Source organism: Capricornis sumatraensis, chromosome X (assembly GCF_032405125.1).
Source record: "Capricornis sumatraensis isolate serow.1 chromosome X, serow.2, whole genome shotgun sequence".
NCBI classification, from domain to species: Eukaryota; Metazoa; Chordata; class Mammalia; order Artiodactyla; family Bovidae; genus Capricornis; species Capricornis sumatraensis.
Genome location: NC_091092.1, coordinates 45,265,264 through 45,291,168, shown reverse-complemented (window position 1 = coordinate 45,291,168; position 25,905 = coordinate 45,265,264). Strand labels below are relative to the sequence as shown.

Sequence of the window (25,905 nt, the reverse complement as noted above, 5' to 3'; positions counted from 1 at the left end):
TGTGCCTCTGTGCCTCTGTACCTCTGTTTTCCCAGCTGTAAAATGGTCATAATAATCGTCCCTGCCTTATAAGGTTTTTGTGACAATTAAATGAGTTAATATATATAAAATGGTTAGGCAGAGCACAGAGAACTTTTAGGGCAATAAAAGTATTCCACATGATACTATAATGATGGATACATATCATTATACTCTTGTGAAAACCCATAGAATGTACAGCACCAAGCTTGAACAGTAATGTAAACTATGGACTTCGGATGGTTGTAATGTGTCAGTGCATGTTCGCCAATGTAACACATGTCCTAGTCTAGGGGAAGATGTTGATAATGGGGGATGATGTGCCCATGTGGGGACAGGGGGTAGATGGAAACTCTTTGTCCATTCCCCTCTATTTACTGTGAACATTGTTTCTCTAAAAACTAAAGTCTATTAAAAAATATTCAATACACTGACTGTCACATAGGAAGCATTCAACAAATGCTACTTCTTATTTTATTACTATGACTACTATGTTATACTCAGGGTCCTGGTAGGTATTCAGAATTACTGGTAAATAGTTGCCACAGTGGTTGCTTTCCTCTGCTTTAGACCGCTGTGCTGGGCTACAGATCTGATCACCTAAGGAGAATTCCCACTAAACTACCTACCCCACCCTCCTCATGCATTGGAGAAGGAAATGACAACCCACTCCAGTGTTCTTGCCTGGAGAATCCCAGGGACGGGGGAGCCTGGTGGGCTGCTGTCTATGGGATCGCACAGAGTCGGACACAACTGAAGCGACGCAGCAGCAGCAGCCCCAGAGCAGCAGCACTTTTAGGCCTCCCCATTGTATTGTCTGTTTTCCTGTCTTCTCATTACTTCATTGCAAGCTCCCCTGGGGCAGCGAGCCCAGATTTCAAACTTCCTCTCCTACTCATACCACACTGGGCAACACAGAGACTGGGGTCTTAGAATGAGCAGCCTCTTTCTGAGCCCTTCTACCAATGAAACCATTATTATCATGCTACTGTAGAGTACTAGGGGGCTTCCCAGGTGACGCTAGTGGTAAAGAACCCGCCTGACAATGCAGGAGACTTAAACAGACATGAGTTCTATCCCTGGGTCAGAAAGACCCCCTGGAGGAGACCATGGCAACCCACTCCAGTATTCTTGCCTGGAGAATCCCATGGACAGAGAGGCCTGGCAGGCTACAGTCCAAAGGGTCACAAAGAGTCAGACACGACTGAAGCGCCTGAGCACGCACGCACACATAGCATACTAGGGAGAGAAGAAACAAACTCCGCAAAGTTTTCCGAGGAAATTATCTGTATTATTTGCCCTTTAAGCTTATCCTTACCAGTCAGATTCCCCAATAAAAATATAAAGACTTCTACAATTCTCTCTTTCTCTCTATTTCTCTTACACTCTCACATGTATACATGTAAATGTGTATGTGTGTATATATATGTGTATATATCATACAACTACATCATGTTATACAACTATATCATGGAATTAGGATTCAGATTTTTTTCTTGTCTCTATTTTTCAGTATTCTATATTTCTGACTATTTCTTATTTATCATGGGAAATCCTCAATCAAAATAAAAGAGAATTGGTATAGAGATACAGGGAGGAGAAAAGCCACTGTAAACAAGTGGGTCATGGCATGGAGAACAGACACATGAAAACTGAAAAATAAAGCCTTCATCTCACTTTCCTCCAAGCTCTAGCAGTCCATATCCAGAAAGGTAATTTGGATAATGTCGAAAAATTTCACTGGGAATTGGAACTGGTCAAACTGGGTTTGACAACTGTTTCTCAAATTGTTTAACTTCTCAGAGCTTCAATTTCTCTATATGGGGACAATTGTACCTACTTCCCAATTTTACTGTGAGGATTATATGAAATATTTCTAAAATATGCAATGTGGAGAATCTCTAAAAATGTTTTATCTAAATTAGCAGTCTTCACATTTTAAAATTTGAGAGTACCTTTTAAATGTCAGATATTTCATAGACCCTCCTACACACAGACACACAGACACACAGACACACAGACACACACATTACTAGTGGATTGAGAAAATATGGGACAAAAAGCTACTGCATAGTTCACATCTACTAGGATGGATTACCGAAAAAGGAGGGGGGGGGGCGGAAATAAGTGTTGGTGAGGATGTAGAGGCGTTGGAACCATTGTACATTGTTGGTGGAAATGGAAGATGGTATAGTCACCATGGAAAAACAGTTTGGTGGTACCTGAAAAACGTGGAAATCCCATATGACCTGGCAGTTCCACTCTGAGGTATATACCCAAGAGAAATGAAAACAGAGAATTAGATATTCATATGCTGATGTTCATAGAAGCATTATTGACAATACCCAAAAGATGGAAACAACCCAAATGTCTATCAACAGAGGAATGGATAAACAAAATGTGGCATATATATACAATGGAATATTATTCAGCTATAACAAGGAATGAAGTTCTACATGCTACAACATGGATGAGTCTTGAAAACATTATGCTGATTGAAATGTCAGGCACAGACGGACAAATATTGTATGATTTGACTTACATGAAATATCCAGAATAGGCAAATCCATAAAGGCAAATATATCAGAGGTTAACAGTGGCTGGGAGAGAAGAGAGTGGAGAGCTATTTCTTAATGGGTACAGAGTTTCTGTTTGGGATGACAGAAACATTCTGAAAACAGATAGTGGTAACAGTTGTACAACATAGTGAATGTAATTAATGAGACTGAATTATACATTGTTAAAATGATAAATTTTATGTTATATATAGTTTACTATAATTTTTTAAGTGAATTAAAAATTACTATGAATGTATGTCACATAAATATGACATATATTTATTATTTAATCTGCATATGGATTTGTGGACCACTTACACAGATTCTAGTGTATTCAAGGGTGTATACATGGCAAATATTTACTAAGTGCTTCCTCAGTAAATGTGTCTCTTTAGCACAATATCCAAGCACCAGTTCATATGAGCCAATTAGGGACTTTGTGAATAAATGAGTGTGTGTGTATGTGTATGGGGGGGGGGGAGGCTGTAGTAGATAAGTGTTATAAAAAACAGAAAGGGCCTGTCCCTGAATCCTGGCTAATTGCTTCCTTTCAGGAGAAGCACCAAGGATAGAGCAGCCTGGCGTTTGCCTCATGCTGGCTCCCGCAGGTGCAAAGGGAGGGCTACTGCTAATGCAATAGAGATGTGCCAGGCTGCACATGGCACACAGATAAACAGGTCTGGAGCCTCCAGAGCTGTCAGCCTAGTGCCTTTCATGAGCCTTAAAAGTGAATCAGAAAGAAAACAAAGAAGGGTCACTCTTAAGATCTGTGTTTCTCGCCATTGCTGAAAGTAAATATGAGGCATCTGAGAGAAACAGAGCCTGTATTCAAAAAGTTTACATAAAGCTGAACAGGACAGAGGGGTTCGGAAGGTAGTCAGAGATGATACACAATAAAAAAAGGAGACAGAGCATCCTTTCAAAATATATTGAGAGTTTCAACTGCTCATCATTCAGTGAGAGTTAATGAATCTAAATTCCTACATTGTCACCAATATGAATAGTACTAAGCGTTACCACAAGATGATTCCTTTTCTCTTTAAAAATTAACCAAAAGTGCAAGCTGACTTCTTCATCTTAAATGGGTTTGCTTTTTACTCTGAAATGTGCGTGTGAAAATGTATTCAACTAAAAGATGTCATTGATCATGTTTTAAAGTTGCTTTAAGTTGCTTTTGGTGGCCATACTTTAAAGTAGTCAGCATTGGAAGCATTTTAGACACATTCATTGCATTCTCCGACTTCATTAAAGCTTACCTATTAACAAAAGGACAAATTTCTTTATAGTTATTGCAAATTTTGCCAAAACACAAAATTCTATTAAGTGATGCCTATTTTTTCACTTGATTTACATTATAGGATTGGAGATATGTTTTGCTTGTGAAGAAACTGATCCTTCTATAAAATCAAACTGCCCTTTATACTACAGCAATTCTTTTTTGTTAAAAAAAAACACACTAATTTCAACATATATCTGTGTGTGCATACAGAAAGTTCTGAAAGAATGTACAACCAACTTTTGCTGTGGTTACTTCTAGGGAGGCATGTGGGTTGGGAAACAGGTAGAGTGAAATGCGAATGGGAATTTTTACTGTTTATATTTCCTGTATTCTTTTAGTTTTTTTACAATGAGTATACAGTTAATAACTTAAAAATAAAGACAAATGAAAGAAAAAAAAAAAAAGACAATCCATGGATTGTGGGTGGTGGTAAACTAATAAAATATCACTTATAACACCAGGCAAAGTAATTTATTTTTTTTAATTTTTATTTTATATTGGAATATAATTGATTAACAATGCTGTGTTAGTTTTAGGTGTGCAGCAAAGTGATTAATATATAATTAATTATATATATTAATTATATAATAAATATATAAATTATTTATAAATAAATATGTTAATTAGCACTCATCATCCAGTTTCAATAATTATCAGTTCCTGGCCCATCTTATTTCATTCATACCCCCTCATACACTTAAGCAGACACACAACTAAATTTGTTAAAATTAAATCTTCAACATTTTATAATTTTATCTGTACATGTTTTACACATTCAAGCTAAACCTATCGAGCAGTGTAAGCAACTTTTCAGGATCATACCAGTTCCCTAAAGAAGATGTGTTTTCATAAAGGAAGAGAAGGCAAGTTTTACAAGGATAGGAATATAATTTTCTGAGACTCAACACGACCCTCTTATTCTAACTGTAAATCATCCAAATCTAGTCTACTTAATCAATGACTAAGGAAATGCAGTCAAACAGGCTGGAACCAAGAAACAGCAGGTAAGTTAGAAAAATGAGTTCAAGAAAACACATCTCTCCATCTGCCACTTCTGAGCCTCACAGCAAAGCGTGCAAATACTCCCTTTCTTGCCAGTTAATTCTTCACAGCTAGCTGTAAGCATTTGAGAGAGAAAAAATAGTTGCTGCAACCTGACAAAATGACTGATGAATTATTCATGTAGCCACTGAACTGAAATCTGCAACCTATAGCTTTCCTGAGCTTCTTCATGACAGGTGAATATAGCACGAAGCATGCTTTAAAATTTACACCCAGGCTTATCCCATGTAATCCGCATTGTCCACCTTCCCGGATGGCTGGAGACTCTAAAGTCCCTCCCTCAGAGCTGAGGAGTGGCCTGGCTAGATGCCCAGTTCTTCCTGTCCCACCACACACTCTTACTTCTGCTCAAGAATCCATTTCTGGCCTATGGCTCTTGAGGTTAAGAAGAGTTTAATCTTTCTGGGCTTCTGCTTCCTCATCTGTAAGATGGAGGTGAAAATGCTTACCACAATTGTGCCATAGAACTGTGTGGGTGAAATGAATATTGTATGTGAAAGGACTTTAACATAGGTCACTTGTTAAACAATTATTCCAGTTGCTGCTAGAACCTCTTCAAAGCACCAGCAGCTTTTAATCTATGTGTTGCCTTGGCTCCTGACCTCTAACATCTTGCCCCATGTGAAAGTCCTTTTCTCACTGGCAAAGCCCATTAACAATTCCCAAGAAATAAAAATAGAATCTGGGTAATAAAATAAAGTCTAACCTTTTCCTTTGTGCTCAGTCTAGTTTCACTTGCTCAGGAGTCCTGAGTGCAGAGGCCTGGCACCAGGTACTTCAGAACAGAGTTCTCAAGGCAGCATGGCTACCCCAGTACCTCAGTTCAAGATGGCGGCAGTGAGCCGTGTTCTGAATGGCTGCGCACAACACTGCGACCTGGAGCTGTGAGCAACACGTCTGCACTGGACTCACGAGAATTCAGCCCCCTCACCTCCCCACTGCGGAGAACCCTACAAAGCAGCCCCGCCCACAGCCTTTCAGGGAGAGCATGTGCTCTAGACAGAGCTACCACCTCTCTGTTCTTTGATCACCAGAATAATAATAAAGCTTTCCTTTTCTTCTAAACAGAGCTCCATCTCATTCTATTGATTAGAATGACAACAGGCTGGAGGAAGGATCTTTGTTGGGGGCTGACTCAAAAGGGTTGGTAACACTTTGGCTTTAAAGTTTTAAAAATCCTTTTGAGTCTTTTCCTTAGGCTCCTGAAGCTGATTGAAAAACAGTTAACCTTACCATCATCCCTAATGTGTATCAAGTCAACATTCACCAACCGAAACAATTGTCTAACAAGTGACCTATGGTAAAGTCCTTTCATGCACACTATTCATTTCACCCACACGATTCTGTGGCACAACTGTGGTAAGTATTTTTACCTCCATCTTACAGATGGGGGAAAAGGGCTTCCCCGGTGGCTCAGACGGTAAAGAATCTGCCTGCAATGCAGGAGACAAAAGACGCGTGTTCAATCCGTGAGTCGGAACTATCTCCTGGTGAAGGAAATGGCTACCTGGTCCAGTATTCTTGCCTGAGAAATCCCATGGACAGAGGAGCATGGTGGGCTACAGTCCATGGGGTTGCACAGAGTCAGACAAAACTGAGCGACTTTCACTACAGAGGACAAAGCAGAAGCCCAGAAAGATTAAGTGACTTGTCAAAGATCTCACACCTATAATATGATAGTCAAGTTTGAACCCAGGTCTTCTAATTTCTGGGGCTTCCCAGGTGGTGATAGTGGTTAAGAATCCATCTGTCAATGCAGGAGACATAAGAGACACAGGTTCGATTCCTGGGTTTGGAAGATCCCCTGGAGGAGGGCCTGGCAACCCACTCCAGTATTCTGGCCTGGAGAATCCCAAGGACAGAGGAGCCTCCTGGGCTACAGTCCATAGGGTCACAAAGAGTCAGACACGACTGAAGTGACTTTGTTGTTGTTGCTTCTGATTTCTAGTTTATTGCCCTTTCTACTAAACCAAAGACTGACAATCTCTGGGCCAATCCAGCATCCAAACATGTGTGACTGACATCTAAAAGTCATTTTTAAAAAAGCTAGATCAAAAAAAAAAAGGCTAGATCATTTGAAAAACGGTAAGATAGTAGCCACGCTGTGCCTGCATTCCCAAAGGTCAGTCATGTGGCTGCAGCTGAGGAATTTCTGGCCTCTGAGGACGGAACACATTATTTCCATTTCACTCTAGTCTCCCCTCAGCCCACTTTTCTCATTTATGTTCTTGGCCTGGTCCCCACAGGCCTTTGAGATCCTGGCTTAAAACCAAGCTTCCTGTCAAATGTGTAGAATTTGATCTTGGAAACTTTCATGCTAAAAATATGAGGTGGCTATATTGCTCAATCTGCCTTCATTTTCTTCTCTTTGTAGCATATAAGCAAATAACAAGCCCCAAATCACATGAATTTAGACCCTTAGGCTGTGAGCACATCCTAAGTGCCACATTACAGACTAGGCTCCCGCAGTGACTACAATGATTGCAGCAGTTTGGATACTTAGGGAATCTCAATTTGTCATCGTTAACTCTGTAAGTTGTATGCTCTTGAAAGCAGGCTTTGCTCTTGCTTGGTCATTAGAATACTTTTTGACGAGACAATGATTTACCACAAGTTTGACTGTTGGTGAGACCTGAGCATTCAACAATAAGCTAGTAATGGACCCAACAACAACAACAACAAAAGATGCGAAATCAACAGGTTAGTAAGTCCTCACCACAAGCAGACATTACAGACTCAGAACTGGCCACAGCTGAATAAACAAACTGGATAACTATACAGTGTTCTGCAACCCAAGGCTGGTCATCCTGCCCCAATCTTGCTTGCAGTGCAGCAGAGACTTCGTCAATGCTCTCTCCACCCATCATGGAGTGGCTATAGGAAGGGAAAGTGGATGTTTGCAAGCCTGCCTACCATGCATTTAGGATAATTCATTGTTATCTTACTTGGGAAAGAAGTCATAACTAGCAATATTGCTGTGCCTATATAAGTCAGCAGGTTCCTTTGGCTGGCAAATGTAATCCATGTCACTTTTCCATTTCTTTCACAGGCCTGGTGATCATAATGAGGCTGGGATCAGTAGTTCCTTGTCAAAACTATACAAAGTTGACCCTATTGTGCTACCCTATTAATGACTCTGATCCTTGATTTTTCCAGGATGGTTTTGTTTCAGTGGGGAGAAATCATTACGAAGGCATGTGAGAGTGTTGGCAGGGCCATCCTGACATTAAAATGATCATTTTATGCAGATCCTTTAAATAGCTCAAAAACCAAGACATAGGTAATCAGGAAGTCATTCTCTTTGGAACCCTGGGCCATATAATATGGTGCATTTTCTGTGGCACAATAAACAACGGTCAGTGTCAAGATACACATATGCCACTCTAAGGTGGCCACCCTCAGAGTGTACCTCTATAGATCACCAGAACCTACAGATATGTAATTCAAATACCATTTCTTTTGAAAGTTGAGCACAGGAGCCTAGATTCTACCCCTGATACTAGAAGAAACACCCTGGTTGCGATGATTGAATCTGAGAGGGTCCATACATCAAGTAAAATGGAAGCGTAGAACTTTGGCTTGGAGATGCCCAAGCATTTCATTCATGATTTGTATCTATTAGCTTACTAAGACTCTGACACATTCTATCATTTTAGAGTAGTCAATGGCTTAAGTGAGATAAAATTAATTTAAGCTGGGTTTTTGTGATGGTTAATTTTATGTGTTAACTGGGCCGGGGCTCAGATATTCAGTCAATCATTTTTCTGGATGAGATTAACCCTCCCTAATGTGGGTGATCCTTATCCAATCAGTTAAAGGACTGATTAGAACAGAAAAGCTAAGAGAGTATTCCTTCTGCCTGACTGCCATTGAGCAAGGACAGTGTGTGTGTGAGTGTGTGTGTATGTGTTTTCCTGCCTTTGAGCTTGACTTGAAATATCAGATTTCCTGGGTTTCAAGCCTGCCAGCTTTCAGACAGAAACTACACATCAGCTCTCCTCAGTCTCCAGCTTGTTGGCTGCAGACCTTGGGACTTGTGAGCTTCCATAAGTACGTGAGACAATTCCTTATAATAAACCAATCTCTCTCTCTCCCTCTCTCTGTCTCTCTCTCTCACACACACTCACACTCTCAATTGGTTCCATTTTCCTGGATAACCCTGACTAATATAGTTTTGGTGTTCCTGAAAAATTTACAAACTAGAAAAGATTTCTAAAATTTAGACATAGACTGATACACTTAGCATTATATACCATGTGTCTGCTATGTGCTAGGCACTGAGCAAATTACTATGAGATGAATAAGAATGATCAAAACATTGGTTTTGTCCCTCAAGAAACTAATATATATATATATATAATATATTTTATATGGATAATAAATACATTCAAAGCATATGTATTATAAAATACATTCAAAGTATTTTATAATATTATATTATAAGATACATTCAAACTATTCAGACAATAGGCTAGAAAGTATTCAGACAACTTTTTGTGATTCCATGGACTGTAGCCTACCAGGCTCCTCCATCCATGGAATTTTCCAGGCAAGAGTACTGGAGTGGGTTGCCATTTCCTTCTCCAGGGGATCGTCCCAACCCAGGGATCGAACCCAGGTCTCCTGCATTGCAAGAGGATGCTTCACCAGCTGAGCCACCAGGGAAGCCAAAATACTACATTGAAAGAAAAGTGAAAGTGAAGTCACTCAGTCGTGTCCGACTCTTTGTAATCCCATGGACGGTAGTCTACCAGGGTTCTCTGTCCATGGGATTTTCCAGGCAAGAGTACTGGAGTAGGTTGCCATTTCCTTCTCCAGGGGATCTTCCTGAGCCAGGGATCAAACTCAGGTCTCCTGCATTGCAGGCAGACACTTTACCCTCTGAGCCACCAGGGAATACTACATTATAAAGTACATTCAAAGTATTTTATAATATCTATATATTATAAAACACATTCAAACTATTCAGACAATAGGCTAGAAAGTATTCAGACAACTTTTGCCTAGAAAAAAATCAAGGGAGCCTTCATGGAGAAAATGGCACTTGAGCTGTATCTTAAAGAATGGATAAGCCCAACACATGCAGTAATAGAATAAAATTCACTTTGGGAGGAGGAACTGGCAGGAACAAAGGCAGAGAGATGGTACACATTGGTTTTTCACAGGAAGAATGGGCAATTCAGTCCAGCAGGATTGTCTGGCTGATAGAGAAGTAAGAAGCAAGTCTGGAAGGAGTTGGTTAGGGCCATTTTAGAGCATCACAAATGCTAGACTAAGCAGTTTGGACTTTATTGATTAAATACATAGGAGATATTGCAGGGCAGGATCAGAACTGTGTTTATGATGATGAATGTTGCAGCAATGTGTTCTTTGCACAGAACTCTATTACACTAGCCTAGCAGAGAAATAACAAGATTCTGAACAAAATTTGAATGGATCTGCCAGTGAGTTGGATGTGTTTTTAATGAGGAAAAGAGTCAAATATAGCTCAACTTTAGACTCTTAATCTTAGAGTTGGAAGATACCTTTGATGTCATCTAGACTTGCTCACTGACTCTACAGATAGGAAATCTGAAGTTGAAAGAGGTAAGTGATTTGTCCAGGAAGCAATTAGAGGAGTCAGGACTAGAACTAAGGTTTCCTGATCCCTACCGGAAGGGATAGTAGGATTATTAATTAGGAAAGGGGAGAAAATTTTTAAGGGGAAGATGAGAAGTAGGTTTTGAATTATCTGAATTTGGATGCCTCTACAATCCAAGCAGAGACAGCCCAGGAAATTAGCTATGCAAATCTAGAATTAATGTCCTTGGACCCATATCTATCTCTTCAGGAACCCCATTTTCCCCCTATGTTGTATCTTCACCTCTTCCTTCTTATTTGCTTTTTCTTACAAGGATTAAAGATGCTTATATCACTCTGATCTTAACAACAAAAATAAAACAAGCCTTGTTACCTACCACTCTCATTAATTGACTGATTCATTTTTATTAAGTGTCTACTAAATGGCAACCCACTCCAGCACTCTTGCCTGGAGAAGCCCATGGACAGAGGAGCCTGATAGACTACAGTCCATGGGGTCGCAAAGAGTCGGACACGACTGAGCAACTTCACTCACTCACTCACTGTCTATCCAGTACTGTTCCAGTCACTATGGATAAAGCAATAAACAAGTCAGCCACAGTTCCTCATCTCTTGGGAACTTAAAGTCTTACTGGAAAGACAAATTTGAATAAGAAATAGACAAGAGAATTTACAAGATGTTTACAAGTGAGGCGTCATTATACTATTTTCCTTGGTTTGGAATTTTGAAGTTTTTCACAATAGTGAAAGTATGGCTCAGATGGTTAAAGCGTCTGTCTACAATGCGTGAGACCTGGGTTCGATCCCTGGGTTGGGAAGATCCCCTGGAGAAGGAAATGGCAATCCACTCCAGAACTATTGCCTGGAAAATCCCACGGACAGAGGAGCCTGGTAGGCTACAGTCCATGGGATCACAAAGAGTTGGACACGACTGAGCGACTTCACTTTCTTTCTTTCTTTCTTTCTAACATACAACACTGTGTAATTTAAGGTGTATAGCATGTTAATTTGACACAATTATATATTCCAGTTTGATTACTGCTGCAGTGGTAGCTAGCACCTCTGTCATGCCATAATTATCATTTCTTTTTTGTGATAAGAACAATTAAGATCTAGTCTCTTAGCAACTTTGAAGTTGGTAATACAGTATTGTTGACTATGAGCAGTGTGCTGTGCCATGGATCTCCTGAACATACTCATCTACTGGTTGCAAGTTTGTACCCTGAAACAACATCTCCCTAATTCCCCCCAGACCCTGGTAACCACCATTCTACTCACCATTTTTATGAGTTTGGCTTTTTTATATTTTATATAGAAGTGATGTCATTCAGTATTTGTCTTTCTCTGAATTATCTCACTTAGCATAATGACCACAAGTTCCATCCATGTCGTTGTAAATGGCAGGATTTCCTTCTTTCTCATGGCTAAACAGCATTCCATTAAATATAATATAAATATAATATCACATCCTCCTTATCTACTTATCCATCAATGGATAGTTAGATTGTTTCTATATCTTGGCTATTGTGAATAATGCTGCAAAAAATCATGGAAGTACAGATATCTTTTCACAATCCTGTTTTCATTTCCTTTGAGTATATACCCAGAAGTGGAATTGCTGAATTCAGTAGCAAACATTTTAAAGAAGGGATGCTGTCTGAATGTATAAGACAGAGAGTTAACCTCAGTTTTTGGGAAATTCTCAGAGAAGACTTCCTGGATGAAGAGAATTTTAACTGGGGTCCTGGAGGATAAGTAGGCGCTAGTCCAGTAAAGAGTGGAGTGGGGAGACTGTTTTGAAGTGAGAAAAACAAATGGAAAGAGTCCAAGGCAGGAAAAAATCATCTTACTAGCCACTGGACGTTCACCTATTAGTTTAACTAGATAATCAGTAATCAGGAGTTGAGTCTTGCCCAGTAAAAGAAAGAGGTGAGAGGGAGAGAGACAAAAAGAACTTTCCTAAATATTCGATTTTAAGGGCTTATATCTTTAGGGGTAGAAGCTAAGCTAGACTTACCTGTGTGTCCTATGGTTGAGTATGCTTTTCTTTGTATACTTCTCAAATATATAGTAATATATAACATATATTATAAAGTTATATAACATAAATATAGTATAATGTATAATTATATTTCATTATACACACACTACACATAAAATCCCTATAATCTCTCTCAGGGTCTCAATTTAGATTGGAGGGAGTATGCATTTATGTACAAACATTTTTCAAAAGCCTGAATTTATAGGTTGTGTCGCACAAATTCTAACTATTTGTTAAAGTTTCATTGAAAAGTACTCAGTATACTTCCTAGATTTTCTACCCACTGGACACAGAATATTAGGATCTCAACCAGTGCACAGTGTATGAAATGTTTCAGAAGAGCTGAAGCTCCTTCCTGTAAAGGCTCCAGCCTCTACTTGTGAATGCTGCTGCTCCCCACCCCACTGTGGAAATGAGTTGGTCTTCTCACCAAGTGGAACACAAGCCTGCTGTGAAACTTTCTCAATAGAATAATGGCTTTGTCCCCATCACATTTGGAATGTCATGAGTGTCACTCTGGAACGAATCAAACACAAAAGTCATGCTTACTGCAGGTGCTCAATTCTGAACTGACCACTCCCCAGCACCTTTAGTAAGCTGGCTTGCAATAATCATTACTAATCTCTAGCCCTCATGAAGTTTGATCACTAGAAAGCAAAATATCTAGATCATATAATTTGAATCCTTTTGAAAAATGTCTACCCTGCTGTACAATTTAACATTATACATTCAATCTTGTAATCAATAGGCCATCCATTTATTTAAGTAGAGTTGCTGTACCTCCTACAAAACTCTCAAAGAAGATACTGTTGACTGCTATTCAAAGGGGTTTCTAAAAGATTGGACAAAGTAAATTCCTTTTCGGCCTTAATCTCAGGGGAAAAAGCCGTATGTGCCTATAAATATATAAAATGGCTCTTCTCAGATAAAGAAAACTGTACAATCCAATCTCTTTCTCTTTTTGCCTTTGCTGTTTGGAAACAGCACAATTCACTTCCTCTCAGCATCTACTCTGCCTAATTTCTATAAAACACATCTATTCTGTTTAATGATAAATTCTCTCATTTTGCTTATGTTTAAGTCTGTAAATCCCATCAGGTCTTCCAGAAAGTATATATCTTAATTAAAATCACCCCTCATTTTTTAAAATATAAATTTATTTATTTTAATTGGAGGCTAATTACTTTACAATATTGTATTGGTTTTGCCAAACATCAACATGAATCTGCCACGGGTGTACACGTGTTCCCCATCCTGAACCCCCCTCCCACCTCCCTTCCCATACCATCCCTCTGGGTCATCCCAGTGCACCAGCCCCGAGCATCCAGTATCATGCATCGAACCTGGACTGGCGATTCGTTTCACATACGATATTATACATGTTTCAATGCCATTCTCCCAAATCATCCCACCCTCGCCCTCTCCCACAGAGTCCAAAAGACTGTTCTATACATCTGTGTCTCTTTTGCTGTCCCGCATACAGAGTTATCATTACCATCTTTCTAAATTCCATGTATATGTGTTAGTATACTGTATTGGTGTTTTTCTTTCTGGCTTACTTCACTCTGTATAATCGGTTCCAGGTTCATCCACCTCATTAGAACTGATTCAAATGTATTCTTTTTAATGGCTGAGTAATATTCCATTGTGTATATGTACCACTGCTTTCTTATCCATTCATCTGCTGATGGACATCTAGGTTGCTTCCATGTCCTGGCTAGTGCTGTGATGAACACTGGGGTACATGTGTCTCTTTCAGTTCTGGTTTCCTTGGTGTGTATGCCCAGCAGTGGGATTGCTGGGTCATAAGGCAGTTCTATTTCCATTTTTTTAAGGAATCTCCACACTGTTCTCCATAGCGGCTGTACTAGTTTGCATTCCCACCAATAGTGTAAAAGGGTTCCCTTTTCTCCACACTCTCTCCAGCATTTATTGCTAGTAGACTTTAGATAGCAACCATTCTGACTGGTGTGAAATGGTACCTCATTGTGGTTTTGATTTGCATTTCTCTGATAATGAGTGATGTTGAGCATCTTTTCATGTGTTTATTAGCCATCTGTATGTCTTCTTTGGAGAAATGTCTCTTTAGTTCTTTGGCCCATTTTTTGATTGGGTCATTTATTTTTCTGGAATTGAGTTGCAGGAGTTGCTTGTATATTTTTGAGATTAATCCTTTGTCAGTTGCTTCATTTGCTATTATTTTCTCCCATTCTGAAGGCTGTCTTCTCACCTTGTTATAGTTTCCTTTGTTGTGCAGAAGCTTTTAGTTTTAATTAGGTCCCATTTGTTTATTTTTGCTTTTATTTTCAATATTCTGGGAGGTGGATCATAGAGGATCCTGCTGTGATTTATGTCAGAGAGTGCTTTGCCTATGTTCTCCTCTAGGAGTTTTATAGTTTCTGGTCTTACGTTTAGATCTTTAATCGATTTTGAGTTTATTTTTGTGTATGGTGTTAGAAAGTGTTCTAGTTTCATTCTTTCACAAGTGGTTGACCAGTTTTCCCAGCACCACTTGTTAAAGAGATTGCCTTTTCTCCATTGTACATTTTTGCCACCTTTGTCAAAGATATGGTGTCCATAGGTGCATGGATTTATCTCTGGACTTTCTATTTTGTTCCATTGATCTATATTTCTGTCTTTGTGCAAGTACCATACTGTCTTGATGACTGTGGCTTTGTAGTAGAGCCTGAAGTCAGGCAGGTTGATTCCTCCAGTTCCATTCTTCTTTCTCAAGATTGCTTTGGCTATTCGAGGTTTTTTGTATTTCCATACAAATTGTGAAATTATTTAATCTAGTTTTGTGAAAAATACCATTGGTAGCTTGATAGGGATTGCATTGAATTGTAGATTGCTTTGGGTAGTATACTCATTTTCATTATATTGATTCTTCCAATCCATGAACATGGTATATTTCTCCATCTATTAGTGTCCTCTTTGATTTCTTTCACCAGTGTTTTATAGTTTTCTATATATAGGTCTTTAGTTTCTTTAGGTAGATATTTTATTCTTTTTGTTGCAATGGTGAATGGAATTGTTTCCTTAATTTCTTTTTCTACTTTCTCATTATTAGTGTAGAGGAATGCAAGGGATTTCTGTGTGTTGATTTTATATCCTGCAAATTTACTATATTCATTGATTAACTCTAGTAATTTTCTGGTGGAGTCTTTAGGGTTTTCTATGTAGAGGATCATGTCATCTGCAAACAGTGAGAGTTTTACTTCTTTTCCAATTTGGATTCCTTTTATTTCTTTCCCTGCTCTGATTGCTGTGGCCAAAACTTCCAAAACTATGTTGAATAGTAGTGGTGAAAGTGGGCACCCTTATCTTGTTTCTGCCTTTAAGGGAAATGGTTTCAATTTTTCACCATTGAGGATAATGTTTGCTGTGGGTTTGTCATATAGAGCTTTTATTATGTTGAGGTATGTTCCTTCTTTCTGGAGAGTTTTTATAATAAATGAATGTTGAATTTTGTCAAAGACTTTCTCTGCATCTATTGAGATAATCATATGGTTTTTATCTTTCAATTTGTTTATGTGGTGTATCACATTGATTGATTTGAGAATATTGAAGAATCCTTGCATCCCTGGGATAAAGCCCACTTGGTCATGATGTGTGATTTTTTTTATTATGTTGTTGGATTCTGTTTGTTACAATTTTGTTAAGGATTTTTGCATCTATTTTCATCAGTGATATTGGCCTTTAGTTTTCTTTTTTGTGTGGCATCTTTGTCTGGTTTTGGTGTTAGGGTGATGGTGGCCTCATAGAATGAGTTTGGAAGTTTACTTTCCTCTGCAATTTTCTGGAAGAGTTTGAGTAGGATAGGTGTTATCTCTTCTCTAAATTTTTGGTAGAATCAGCTGTGAAGCCATCTGGACCTGGGCTTTTGTTTGCTAGATTTCTGATTATAGTTTCAATTTCCATGCTTGTGATGGGTCTGTAAGATTTTCTGTTTCTTCCTGGTTCAGTTTTGGAAAGTTGTACTTTTCTAAGAATTTGTCCATTTCTTCCAAGTTGTTCATTTTATTGGCATATAATTGCTGATGGTTGTCTCTTATGATCCTTTGTAGTTCTGTGTTGTCTGTTGTGATCTCTCCATTGAATCACCCCTTGTTTTGAAGCTATAAATTCATCAGGTTTGACCCAAACAAGAATCAACAGAAATGAGCTCTTAAGAAATAACACAAATGATTGAGATCAAATTTAGGAAAGATACTTCTCATTAAGTGAAGAGCAGACAAAAAGTTTAACTTTCACAGTAACTTATTAATTATCTACACACTGATCAAAGAGAAGAGGAAAACACAAAGCAACAGAACATCCTAAATTGTTTCAGTTTAATGTTGAATCAACCAATATATACCTTTTGAACTTCTGCTATGAGCTCAATCCAGGATTTCACTATCTAACTTGAGAGACAACAAACAATGAGCAAACTTGGCAGCAGATCTGCCACATTCAACAAATATTATCAGCCAGATTATACCCATTCATCTATTGATGGAAATAGGTTGCTTCCACCTTTTGGCCGTTGTGAGTTACACTGCTATGAACATTGGTATACAAGTTTGAGTGTCTGCTTTCTATTCTTTTGGATATAGACCTAGAAGTAGAATTACTGGATTATATGGAAATTCTCTGCTTACAATTTTGATGAACTGCCAAACAGTTTTCTTCAGTAGCTGCCAATATTTCACACTCCTGCCAGCAGTGCACGAGGGTTCTAATTTCTTTACAATATCTCTGACAATTGTTATTTTCCAATCTTCTAATAATTGTTATCCTAATGAATGTGATAGTGGTATCTCATTTTGGTTTTGACTTGCACTTCCTTATTGACTAGTGCTATCGAGCATCTTTTCATGTACTTATTGACCATTTGTGTATCTTCATTAGGTGGCACATCTGTTCAGGTTCTTTATTCATTTTTGAACTGGGTTGTTTATTTTTGTTGTTGTTTTCATCTCCCTTATCAGATATATGATTTGCAAATGGTTTCTCCTGTTTTGCGGGTTATGTATTCACTGTGTTGATAATGTTCTTTGATAAACAAAATATCTCAGTTTTGCTGAGGTCCAATTTATCTAAGTTTTTTTTCTGTTGCTCATGCTTTTGGTGTCATAATTAAGAATCCATCATCAAATCCAAATACATGAAGAATTACACCCTAAGTTTTCTTCTAAGTGTTTTATAGTGTTAGCTCTTATATTTAGGTCTTTGATCCACTTTGAGTTAATTTTTGTATATGGTGTAAGATAAGGCTCCAAATTTTTTTGCATGTGGCTATCCAGTTTTCCCAGTGCCATTTGTAGAAAAGACTGTCCTTTCCCCATTGAAGGCCTTGGCATCCTTGTCAAAATTCTATTGACCATATGAGGTGAGGGCTAATTTCTGGTCTCTCTATTCTAGTCCACTGGTCTATATATCTGTCCTTATGCCAGTTCCACGCTGTTTTGCTTGCTATTGCTTTGTAGGAAGTTTTAAATCAAAAAGTACTAGTTTTCCAGTTTTTTTCCTCTTTGACCCTGTCTATTCAAGGTCCCTTGAAAATCCATAAGAATTTTAGGATTTTTTTCTTCAAAAAACTATTGGAATTTTGGTAGGGATTATATGCAATCTGTAGATCATATTGGGTAGTACTGTCATCCTAATAACGCCTTCCAGTCTGAGAATACAAAGTATCTTTCTCTTTATTTTGGTTTTCTTGAGTGATTTTCAGCAATATTTTGTAGTTTTCACTGTACAAGTCTTCTCTTTGCTTAAACTTATTCCTTGGAATTTTATGTTTTTTGATACTATTATAAATGAAAATTTTTTCTTAATTTCCCTTTTGAACTGATCATTGTTAGTGTATAGAAATGCAAAAAAATTGAACAATTGCATTTTGTTGTTACATTATTTATTTCACCAGGAAATCATATTGTGGTTGTTCAGCACTCTAATTCATTTGTCTTTTCATCAATTTTTATGAGTGACTATATACTTATTGTACCAACAATCACATTTTCTAAAGAGAAAGGAACACTATCATACAGGTGAAAAAGTTGTTAATTTGAATTTTTCAGAGAAAATATGGATGTAACATACTCATATTGTACATATTTAACATATATAGATGGCTTCAATTTTTTTGTAACTCTCCTACATCACTTGACTACTTTTAACTTAATGCTATAGTAGTTTATGGGCTTTTCTGGTGACTCAGTGGTAAAGAATTTGCCTGCAATGCAGAAACTTCAGGAGACGTGAGTTTGATCCCTGGGTTGGGAAAATCTTCTGAAGGAGGAAATGGCAACCCACTCCCGGAATCTTGCCAGGATAATCCCATGGACAGAGAACCTTGGAGGGCTCTGTCCATGGGTCACAAAGAGTCAGACATAACTGAAGTGACTGAGCATGCACATATGCATAGTATTATAAACACGTTTCATATTTTGAATCAGGACATGGAACAACAGACTGGTTCCAAATAGGAAAAGGAGTATGTCAAGGCTGTATATTGTCACCCTGCTTATTTAACTTATATGCAGAGTACATCATGAGAAATGCTGGACTGGAAAAAACACTAGCTGGAATCAAGATTGCCGGGAGAAATATCAATAACCTCAGATATGCAGATGACACCACCCTTATGGCAGAAAGTGAAGAGGAACTAAAAAGCCTCTTGATGAAAGTGAAAGAGGAGAGTGAAAAAGTTGGCTTAAAGTTCAACATTCAGAAAATGAAGATCATGGCATCTGGTCCCATCACTTCATGGGAAATAGATGGGGAAACAGTGGAAACAGTGGCTGACTTTATTTTTCTGGGCTCCAAAATCACTGCAGATGGTGACTGCAGCTATGAAATTAAAAGACACTTACTCCTTGGAAGGAAAGGTATGACCAACCTAGATAGCATATTCAAAAGCAGAGACATTACTTTGCCGACTAAGGTCCGTCTAGTCAAGGTTATGGTTTTTCGTGTGGTCATGTATGGATGTGAGAGTTGGACTGTGAAGAAAGCTGAGCACTGAGGAATCGATGCTTCTGAACTGTGGTGTTGGAGAAGACTGGTGAGAGTCCCTTGGACTGCAAGGAGATCCAACAAGTCCATTCTGAAGGAGATCAGTCCTGGTGTTCATTGGAAGGACTGATGCCAAAGCTGAAACTCCAATACTTTGGCCACCTCGTGCGAAGAGTTGACTCATTGGAAAATACTCTGATGCTTGGAGGGATAGGGGGCAGGAGGAGAAGGGGACGACAGAGAATGAGATGGCTGGATGGTATCACCGACTCGATGGACATGAGTTTGAGTGAACTCCAGGAGTTGATGATGGACAGGGAGGCCTGGCGTGCTGCAATTCTTGGGGTCGCAAAGAGTTGGACACTACTGAGCGACTGAACTGAACTGAACCGGCTCTTTGAATATAAAAATAATTTCCTGCTGTCTGCATGTCCCTGAATCCAGCACAGTGATTTAAATATAGTAAATATCCATGAAAGGTCTGCTGGATTAGTTATGACATTTGTTTATCTCCACAGAAATCCTTAGTCTTCTACTTACAGAGTCTGTCTGTCTGGGAGCTCCCATATAGAACACCTAGTAGTAAATAAAGGGTATGTGATCTATGACCTAAAGTAAATAAAACCCTAATCATGGGATTTTATTTTAAAAAATCATCTTCTAGCAGGTTACATAACTCAGCCAACCATACAGTGAGATCTATCAAGATGCAAATTAATTTCCAACTTGCGCAAAAGTTATAGAATTCTATTGTTTTTATTACAAATTTGTATAAATGGCTGGTTAAGACTCTCACACTCTCAAGTCACTTTCAATAGCAACAGTTTATTTGGGGATTTGGCATAACAGGTGAATTTTATAGAGAATAATATGTCTCCTCAGCCATTTTAAGACATATTCAGGAATTATAGGAAATAACCCCATTTATACACTTCAGTGTTCTACCAGAACCCAAATGATGAACTCTATGTGGGTTTTCCCCCCTCTGGATGATGAATACAAAAGAATCAAGTCGGACTCCCACCTCACACCATGTACAAAAATTAACTCAAACTGAATTAGAAACCTAAAAGCAAGTCTCTTAGAAAAAACATAAGGGTAAAATATTCATGACCTCGGATTTGGTGTATCCATACTAGCTGACGGAAAAGTAAATGTCATAGCCATTTTGAGTAGAACATCATATATCAAGCTGTAAGTATGATATTCATCCATTATCACAATTTTCCTATATAAATCTTGGTTTTATGTTTTAAAAGTACCAAATCTAGTTTTTCATCTTTTCAGTGTAAGATACCTGCTAAGGGGGATGTTTCTTCCCAGTTCCTGATGTTTCCTGTCAAAGGTTCAATTAGTGCAGCATTCCTAGACTCTTCCACCTCTTCACAAACCAAACTGCAGGATAGATGGAGTGACATCTCTTTAATGAATTTAGGGATAATAAATAAGGTATGCTAGGCCCAGAAGCCTCTTCTTTCTTTTTTAGATCAAACTTTCTAACAGAATGCTCTTTCATAGTGTAAATTTTCTCTGGGCAGGAATATTGGATCTGGTCCTTTGCAGCCATAAATGATCAGGTAAGTATATCCGTTAACTTTTACCATGTAACAAACTAACCCCAAATTTAGTGGCTATACTAGTTTCCTAGGGCTGTTGTAGTACAGTATCACAAACTGAGTAGCTTAAAACAACAGAAATTTATCCTCTCACAGGCCTGGTGGTTAGAAGTCTAAAATCAAGTGTCAGCAAGGCCACATTGTCTTGAAGGCTCTAGGGGAGAATCTGTCACATGCCTAGCTTCTGGTGACAGTCAGCAATACTTAGCATTCTTTGTCTTGTAGAAACATCACTCTAATCTCTGTCTCCATAGTCACACGTTATTCTCCCTTTGTGTCTATCTCTGTGTTTCTTCTCTTCCTATAAAGACGCCAGTCATATTGTACTAAGGGCCCATCCTAGTCCAGTATGACCTCATTATATCTTACATCTTAATTATATTTGCAATACCTTACTTCCAAATAAGATCACCAGGAGTTTGGATTTCAATATGTCTTTTTAGGAAACACAGTTCAACCCACAATAGTACTTAAAGCCATAAAGATTATTTTTCATGATTCTGTTGGTTAGATGGACAGGATCTTCTGACCTAGGTTGGCTCAATTGGGACTAACTGGTCTACTATAGCTTCACTCACATGTGTGGGTCTCATCTGCTACAGCTGAGATAACTGGTACAGCTGGGGCCTCTGTCCACTCTCACCCTTCAGGAGTCTAACACAAGATTGTCTCATGTTGATAGGTTTCCCAGAAGTACAAGGGGAAATCTTCAATATGCAAGAATTTTTTCTAAATATCTGCCTGCATCATATTTTCTAATGTTCTATTGACCAAAGAAAGTCACATAGTTGAGCCCGGAGTAAGTGCAAGAAGGGACAGCCTTGGAAGGTATGAACAAATTGGGGCCATAACTACAACAATCTAGCACAGTAAGTGTATCTAGTTCTGTGGTTCAGCATTCATAGTTCTACATGCCTTCCGATACAAGCCATGTCCTCTAACAGCCATTAGTTAACAGTAATGAAGGTGACGTTAGAGTCTTTAACTGGCGCTTCATTTTTTTTGCTCAATTTTTTTTCAAAAATAGGATGAACAATTTACTGGAGCCCCCACAACTCCATCATCCATTTCATATCACTTCTAAGAGATGATAGCATCATATATTCATTCAATAAGCATTTATTGTGAACCTGTTAACATGGCAAGTGCAAGAAATATAGTGGTGAACTAGTCAGACAAAGTTTACATTCCAACTCCCAGCTTAGAGGTCAGGTGATAGTGAAACCAAACAGCAGCTGGGAGCAGAGAGAGGTCTAATCTCCTTCCTATAATCTCTAAAAGCCAGCATCCCTTCAGTGCCACCACAAGAAAAAGAAAATTTATGAAAAAATTTGCATGCTATGTAAACAATGCCTCAAAATCAATGTCCTAGCCCCTTCCAATAAGATCCCTTCCCAGAGCCTCTTCTACATAAAAATTCTGGAGTGGTCACCAAACCCAGTGTTTCTCCAACTCTTTTATATGCCCAAACTAATTTAAAGGCCAAGAAGTGAAGTTAAAAATGAAAGTGTTAAAAAAAAAAAATGAAAGTGTTAGTTGCCCATTAGTGTCTGACTCTTTGTGACCCCATGGACTGTAGTCTGCCAGGCTCCTCTGTCCATGGGATTCTCCAGGCAAGAATACTGGAGTGGGTAGCCATCCCCTTCTCCAGCGGATCTTCCTGACCCAGGGATCAAATCCAGGTCTCTCACATTGCAGAAACATTCTTTACCATCTGAGCCACCAGGGAAGTCTCTGCAGTTGGCCAAATTGCATCAGTGGTCTGGTTTCACCACAGCTCGAAACGCTGGTCACAAAGTAATCCCCCAAAATCGCAATTTATATTTTGCACTTTTGGAAACAGTTTTATTGAGATATAGTTCACATACCTGGAGAAGGCAATGGCACCCCACTCCAGTACTCTTGCCTGGAAAATCCCATGGACGGAGGAGCTTGGTGGAGTCAGACACTACTGAGCGACTTCACTTTGACTTTTCACTTTCATGCATTGGAGAAGGAAATGGCAACCCACTCCAGTATTCTTGCCTAGAGAATCCCAGGAATGGGGGAACCCAGTGGGCTGCCATCTATGGGGTCGCACAGAGTCGGACACGACTGAAACGACTTAGCAGCAGCAGCAGCAGTTCACATACCATATAATTCACATATTTAAAGTTTATAATCCAATGTTTTGTTTAATATTCATAAAGTTGTACAATCAAATTCAATCAATTCTAGAACATATTCATCACCCCAAAATGAAACACAGTACTAATGAACAGTCACTTCCCATTTCCCCCTGCAATTCCCTAGGAATAGGTTGACATTAATCTCCTTTCTGTTTCAGTGAATTTGCTTATTCTGGACAGTTTTTATTATTGGATTTATTCAATCTGTGACCTCCTATGACTGCATTCTTTCACTTAGTATACTTTTCACTTAGTATAATTGTCCATGTTGTAGTATGAATCGGTACTTCATTACTTTTTATTACTGTATAATACTCCATAGAATAGACATTTCATTTATCCATTCATCATTCAATGGACATTTGAGTTGTTTTCACAGTAGTCTATTCTTAATAAGGCTTGTTGTCAAAAGAAGCTAGTTAATGAGAGCCTAATCTGGTGGGCTATTATCAGAGCCTAACTAACCTAGGGAAGAGACATTGTAGCTGGCTCTAGCCTTCCAGGTGGGAGAAGGGAAATATCCAACTCTAGCCCACTCTAATCATTCTGTTCCACCTAAGATGAGAGAAAAATATGAGAATCTCTTGTGAAATTCACAGTCCAGACTCACTGAAATACTGAGGCCTAATCATAGGACAAAAGAATGGTTCTCCTTTCCCCCACACCTCAGCACCACATTACCAAAGGTCTGTTTATATCAGTTCTTTTTACCCAGTAAATAATGCCTAGCAATCAAGAAAAAATCACAAGGCACACTAAAAGGCAGAAAACACAATTTGAAGAAACAAAGGAAGCCCAAGAACCTAACACAGCAGGGATGCTGGAATTATCAGACCAAGAAGTAAAAACAGGCTTCCCTGGTGGCTTAGATGGTAAAGATTCCACCTGCAGTGCAGGAGACCTGGGTTTGATCCCTGGGTTGGGAAGATCCCCCGGAGGAAGGCATGGAAACTCACTCCAGTATTCTTGCCTGGAGAATCCTCATGGACAGAGGAGCCTGGCGGGCTACAGTCCATGGGGTCACAAAGAGTCAGACACAACTGAGCGACTAAGTACATGATTAGCATGCTAAGAGCACCAATGGATAATGTAGACAGCATGCAAGAATAGGTAGAGAATGCAAGCAGAGAGATAGAAATCATAAGAGAGAACCAAGGAACTGAATCACCTAGCTGTGTATCTGAAACACTATAAGTCAACTATACTTCAATAAAATATATATATTTTAAAAAAGAGAGAGAACCAAGAAGAAATTCAAGGAATCAGAAACATTAGAGGAAATGGAGTACCTCTGATATGTTTATTCGTAGACTGGACACAGCCAAGGAAAGACTCTCTGAGCTTGAGGGTATCTTGGTAGAAACCTCCAAAACCAAAAAGCAAACAGAACAAACACTGAAAATTTTAAAAAGGAACAAGATATACAAGGACTGTGGGACAACAAGATATACAAGAAAAGATGTAATAAACACATAATAGAAAAAAAGAAAGAAACAGAAGAAATACTTGAAACAATAATGACTGAGAAATTCCATTCTCCTGCTGAGCCATCAGCTTCATGGGTGTTAAAGAGACAGCAGAAGCAGCAGTAAAATCTTCATGATAAAGACTTTCTGGTGGCTGCAGGAACTCCACTGCCACCAGCATGGGCAAGGGCCAAGGCCCCACAGGAGCAGCTAAAGATGTAACAGAAGAATCGATAACAGAAGAGGACAAGAGGAGAAACTATAGTGGGTCTGCCATCTGAAGCTGTCAATATGGTGTCCAATCAAACAAAGACTGTGAAAAAAAATGAAAGAAAATGATATGAATGATATTCATTGAGAGCCTGCTCATGAAAATCTGGATGGAATTTTTCCTTCGTGGGATTTTGTAATGAGAACAGACATTTCCAACAAAATTCTAAACAGTCACCACCCCCTCTCCTGCAAATTCTTATAGTTAAAACCATGGGTACATATTGAATGTTGTAGTTCTGGAAAGGAATTGGCTAAACAACATGCTCATATATGGAACTTTCTGTGGAAGACAAGCTTATGAAGGGTTCTTGCCCAGCCGGATGCTGTGCCCCACCTGGGTTCTCACCTGACCATCCCCACAGCTCATGAAGATCATGTCTTTTCACTGATACTTTTTTGATAGTTTTTATATAACAAAATTCTTTGTCTATGTATAACAATATAATTTAAATAATTTATAATTTAAAATAATAAGGCACTATGAATGAATTACCCAAAGTAATATATCTGTCTGTTATATTTTACTATTTCTACTTCATGTTAATTTTCAGCTGTAAGATTGTTAAACTGATTCTTGAAAGTGAAAGTCGCTCAGTCATGTCTGACACTTTGCAACCCCATCAGCTGAGTCACAGGAAAGCCCAACAATAAGAGTGGGTAATCTATCCCTTCTCCAGCAGATCTTCCTGACCTAGGAATTGAACTGGGGTCTCCTGCATTGTAGGTGGATTCTTTACCAGCTGAGTTATCAGGGAAGCCCATATTACTGTCTCTTTCCCCTTTTTATTATTTGGCTTTCAGCTTTATTTAAATGTCAGAGGAATTTATTTATTGGGAACAACGTA

At 38.7% G+C, this 25,905-nt stretch overlaps 1 protein-coding gene across 1 annotated transcript; it reads left to right on the top strand.

The window, feature by feature from the left end:
- Positions 1–5,718: 5,718 nt before the first annotated feature.
- Positions 5,719–25,126, top strand: CXH12orf75 (chromosome X C12orf75 homolog). The gene is given in 3 exon segments (XM_068963129.1): positions 5,719–5,801; positions 24,930–25,049; positions 25,051–25,126. Coding segments are annotated over 3 exon segments (279 nt in total).
- Positions 25,127–25,905: the final 779 nt, after the last annotated feature.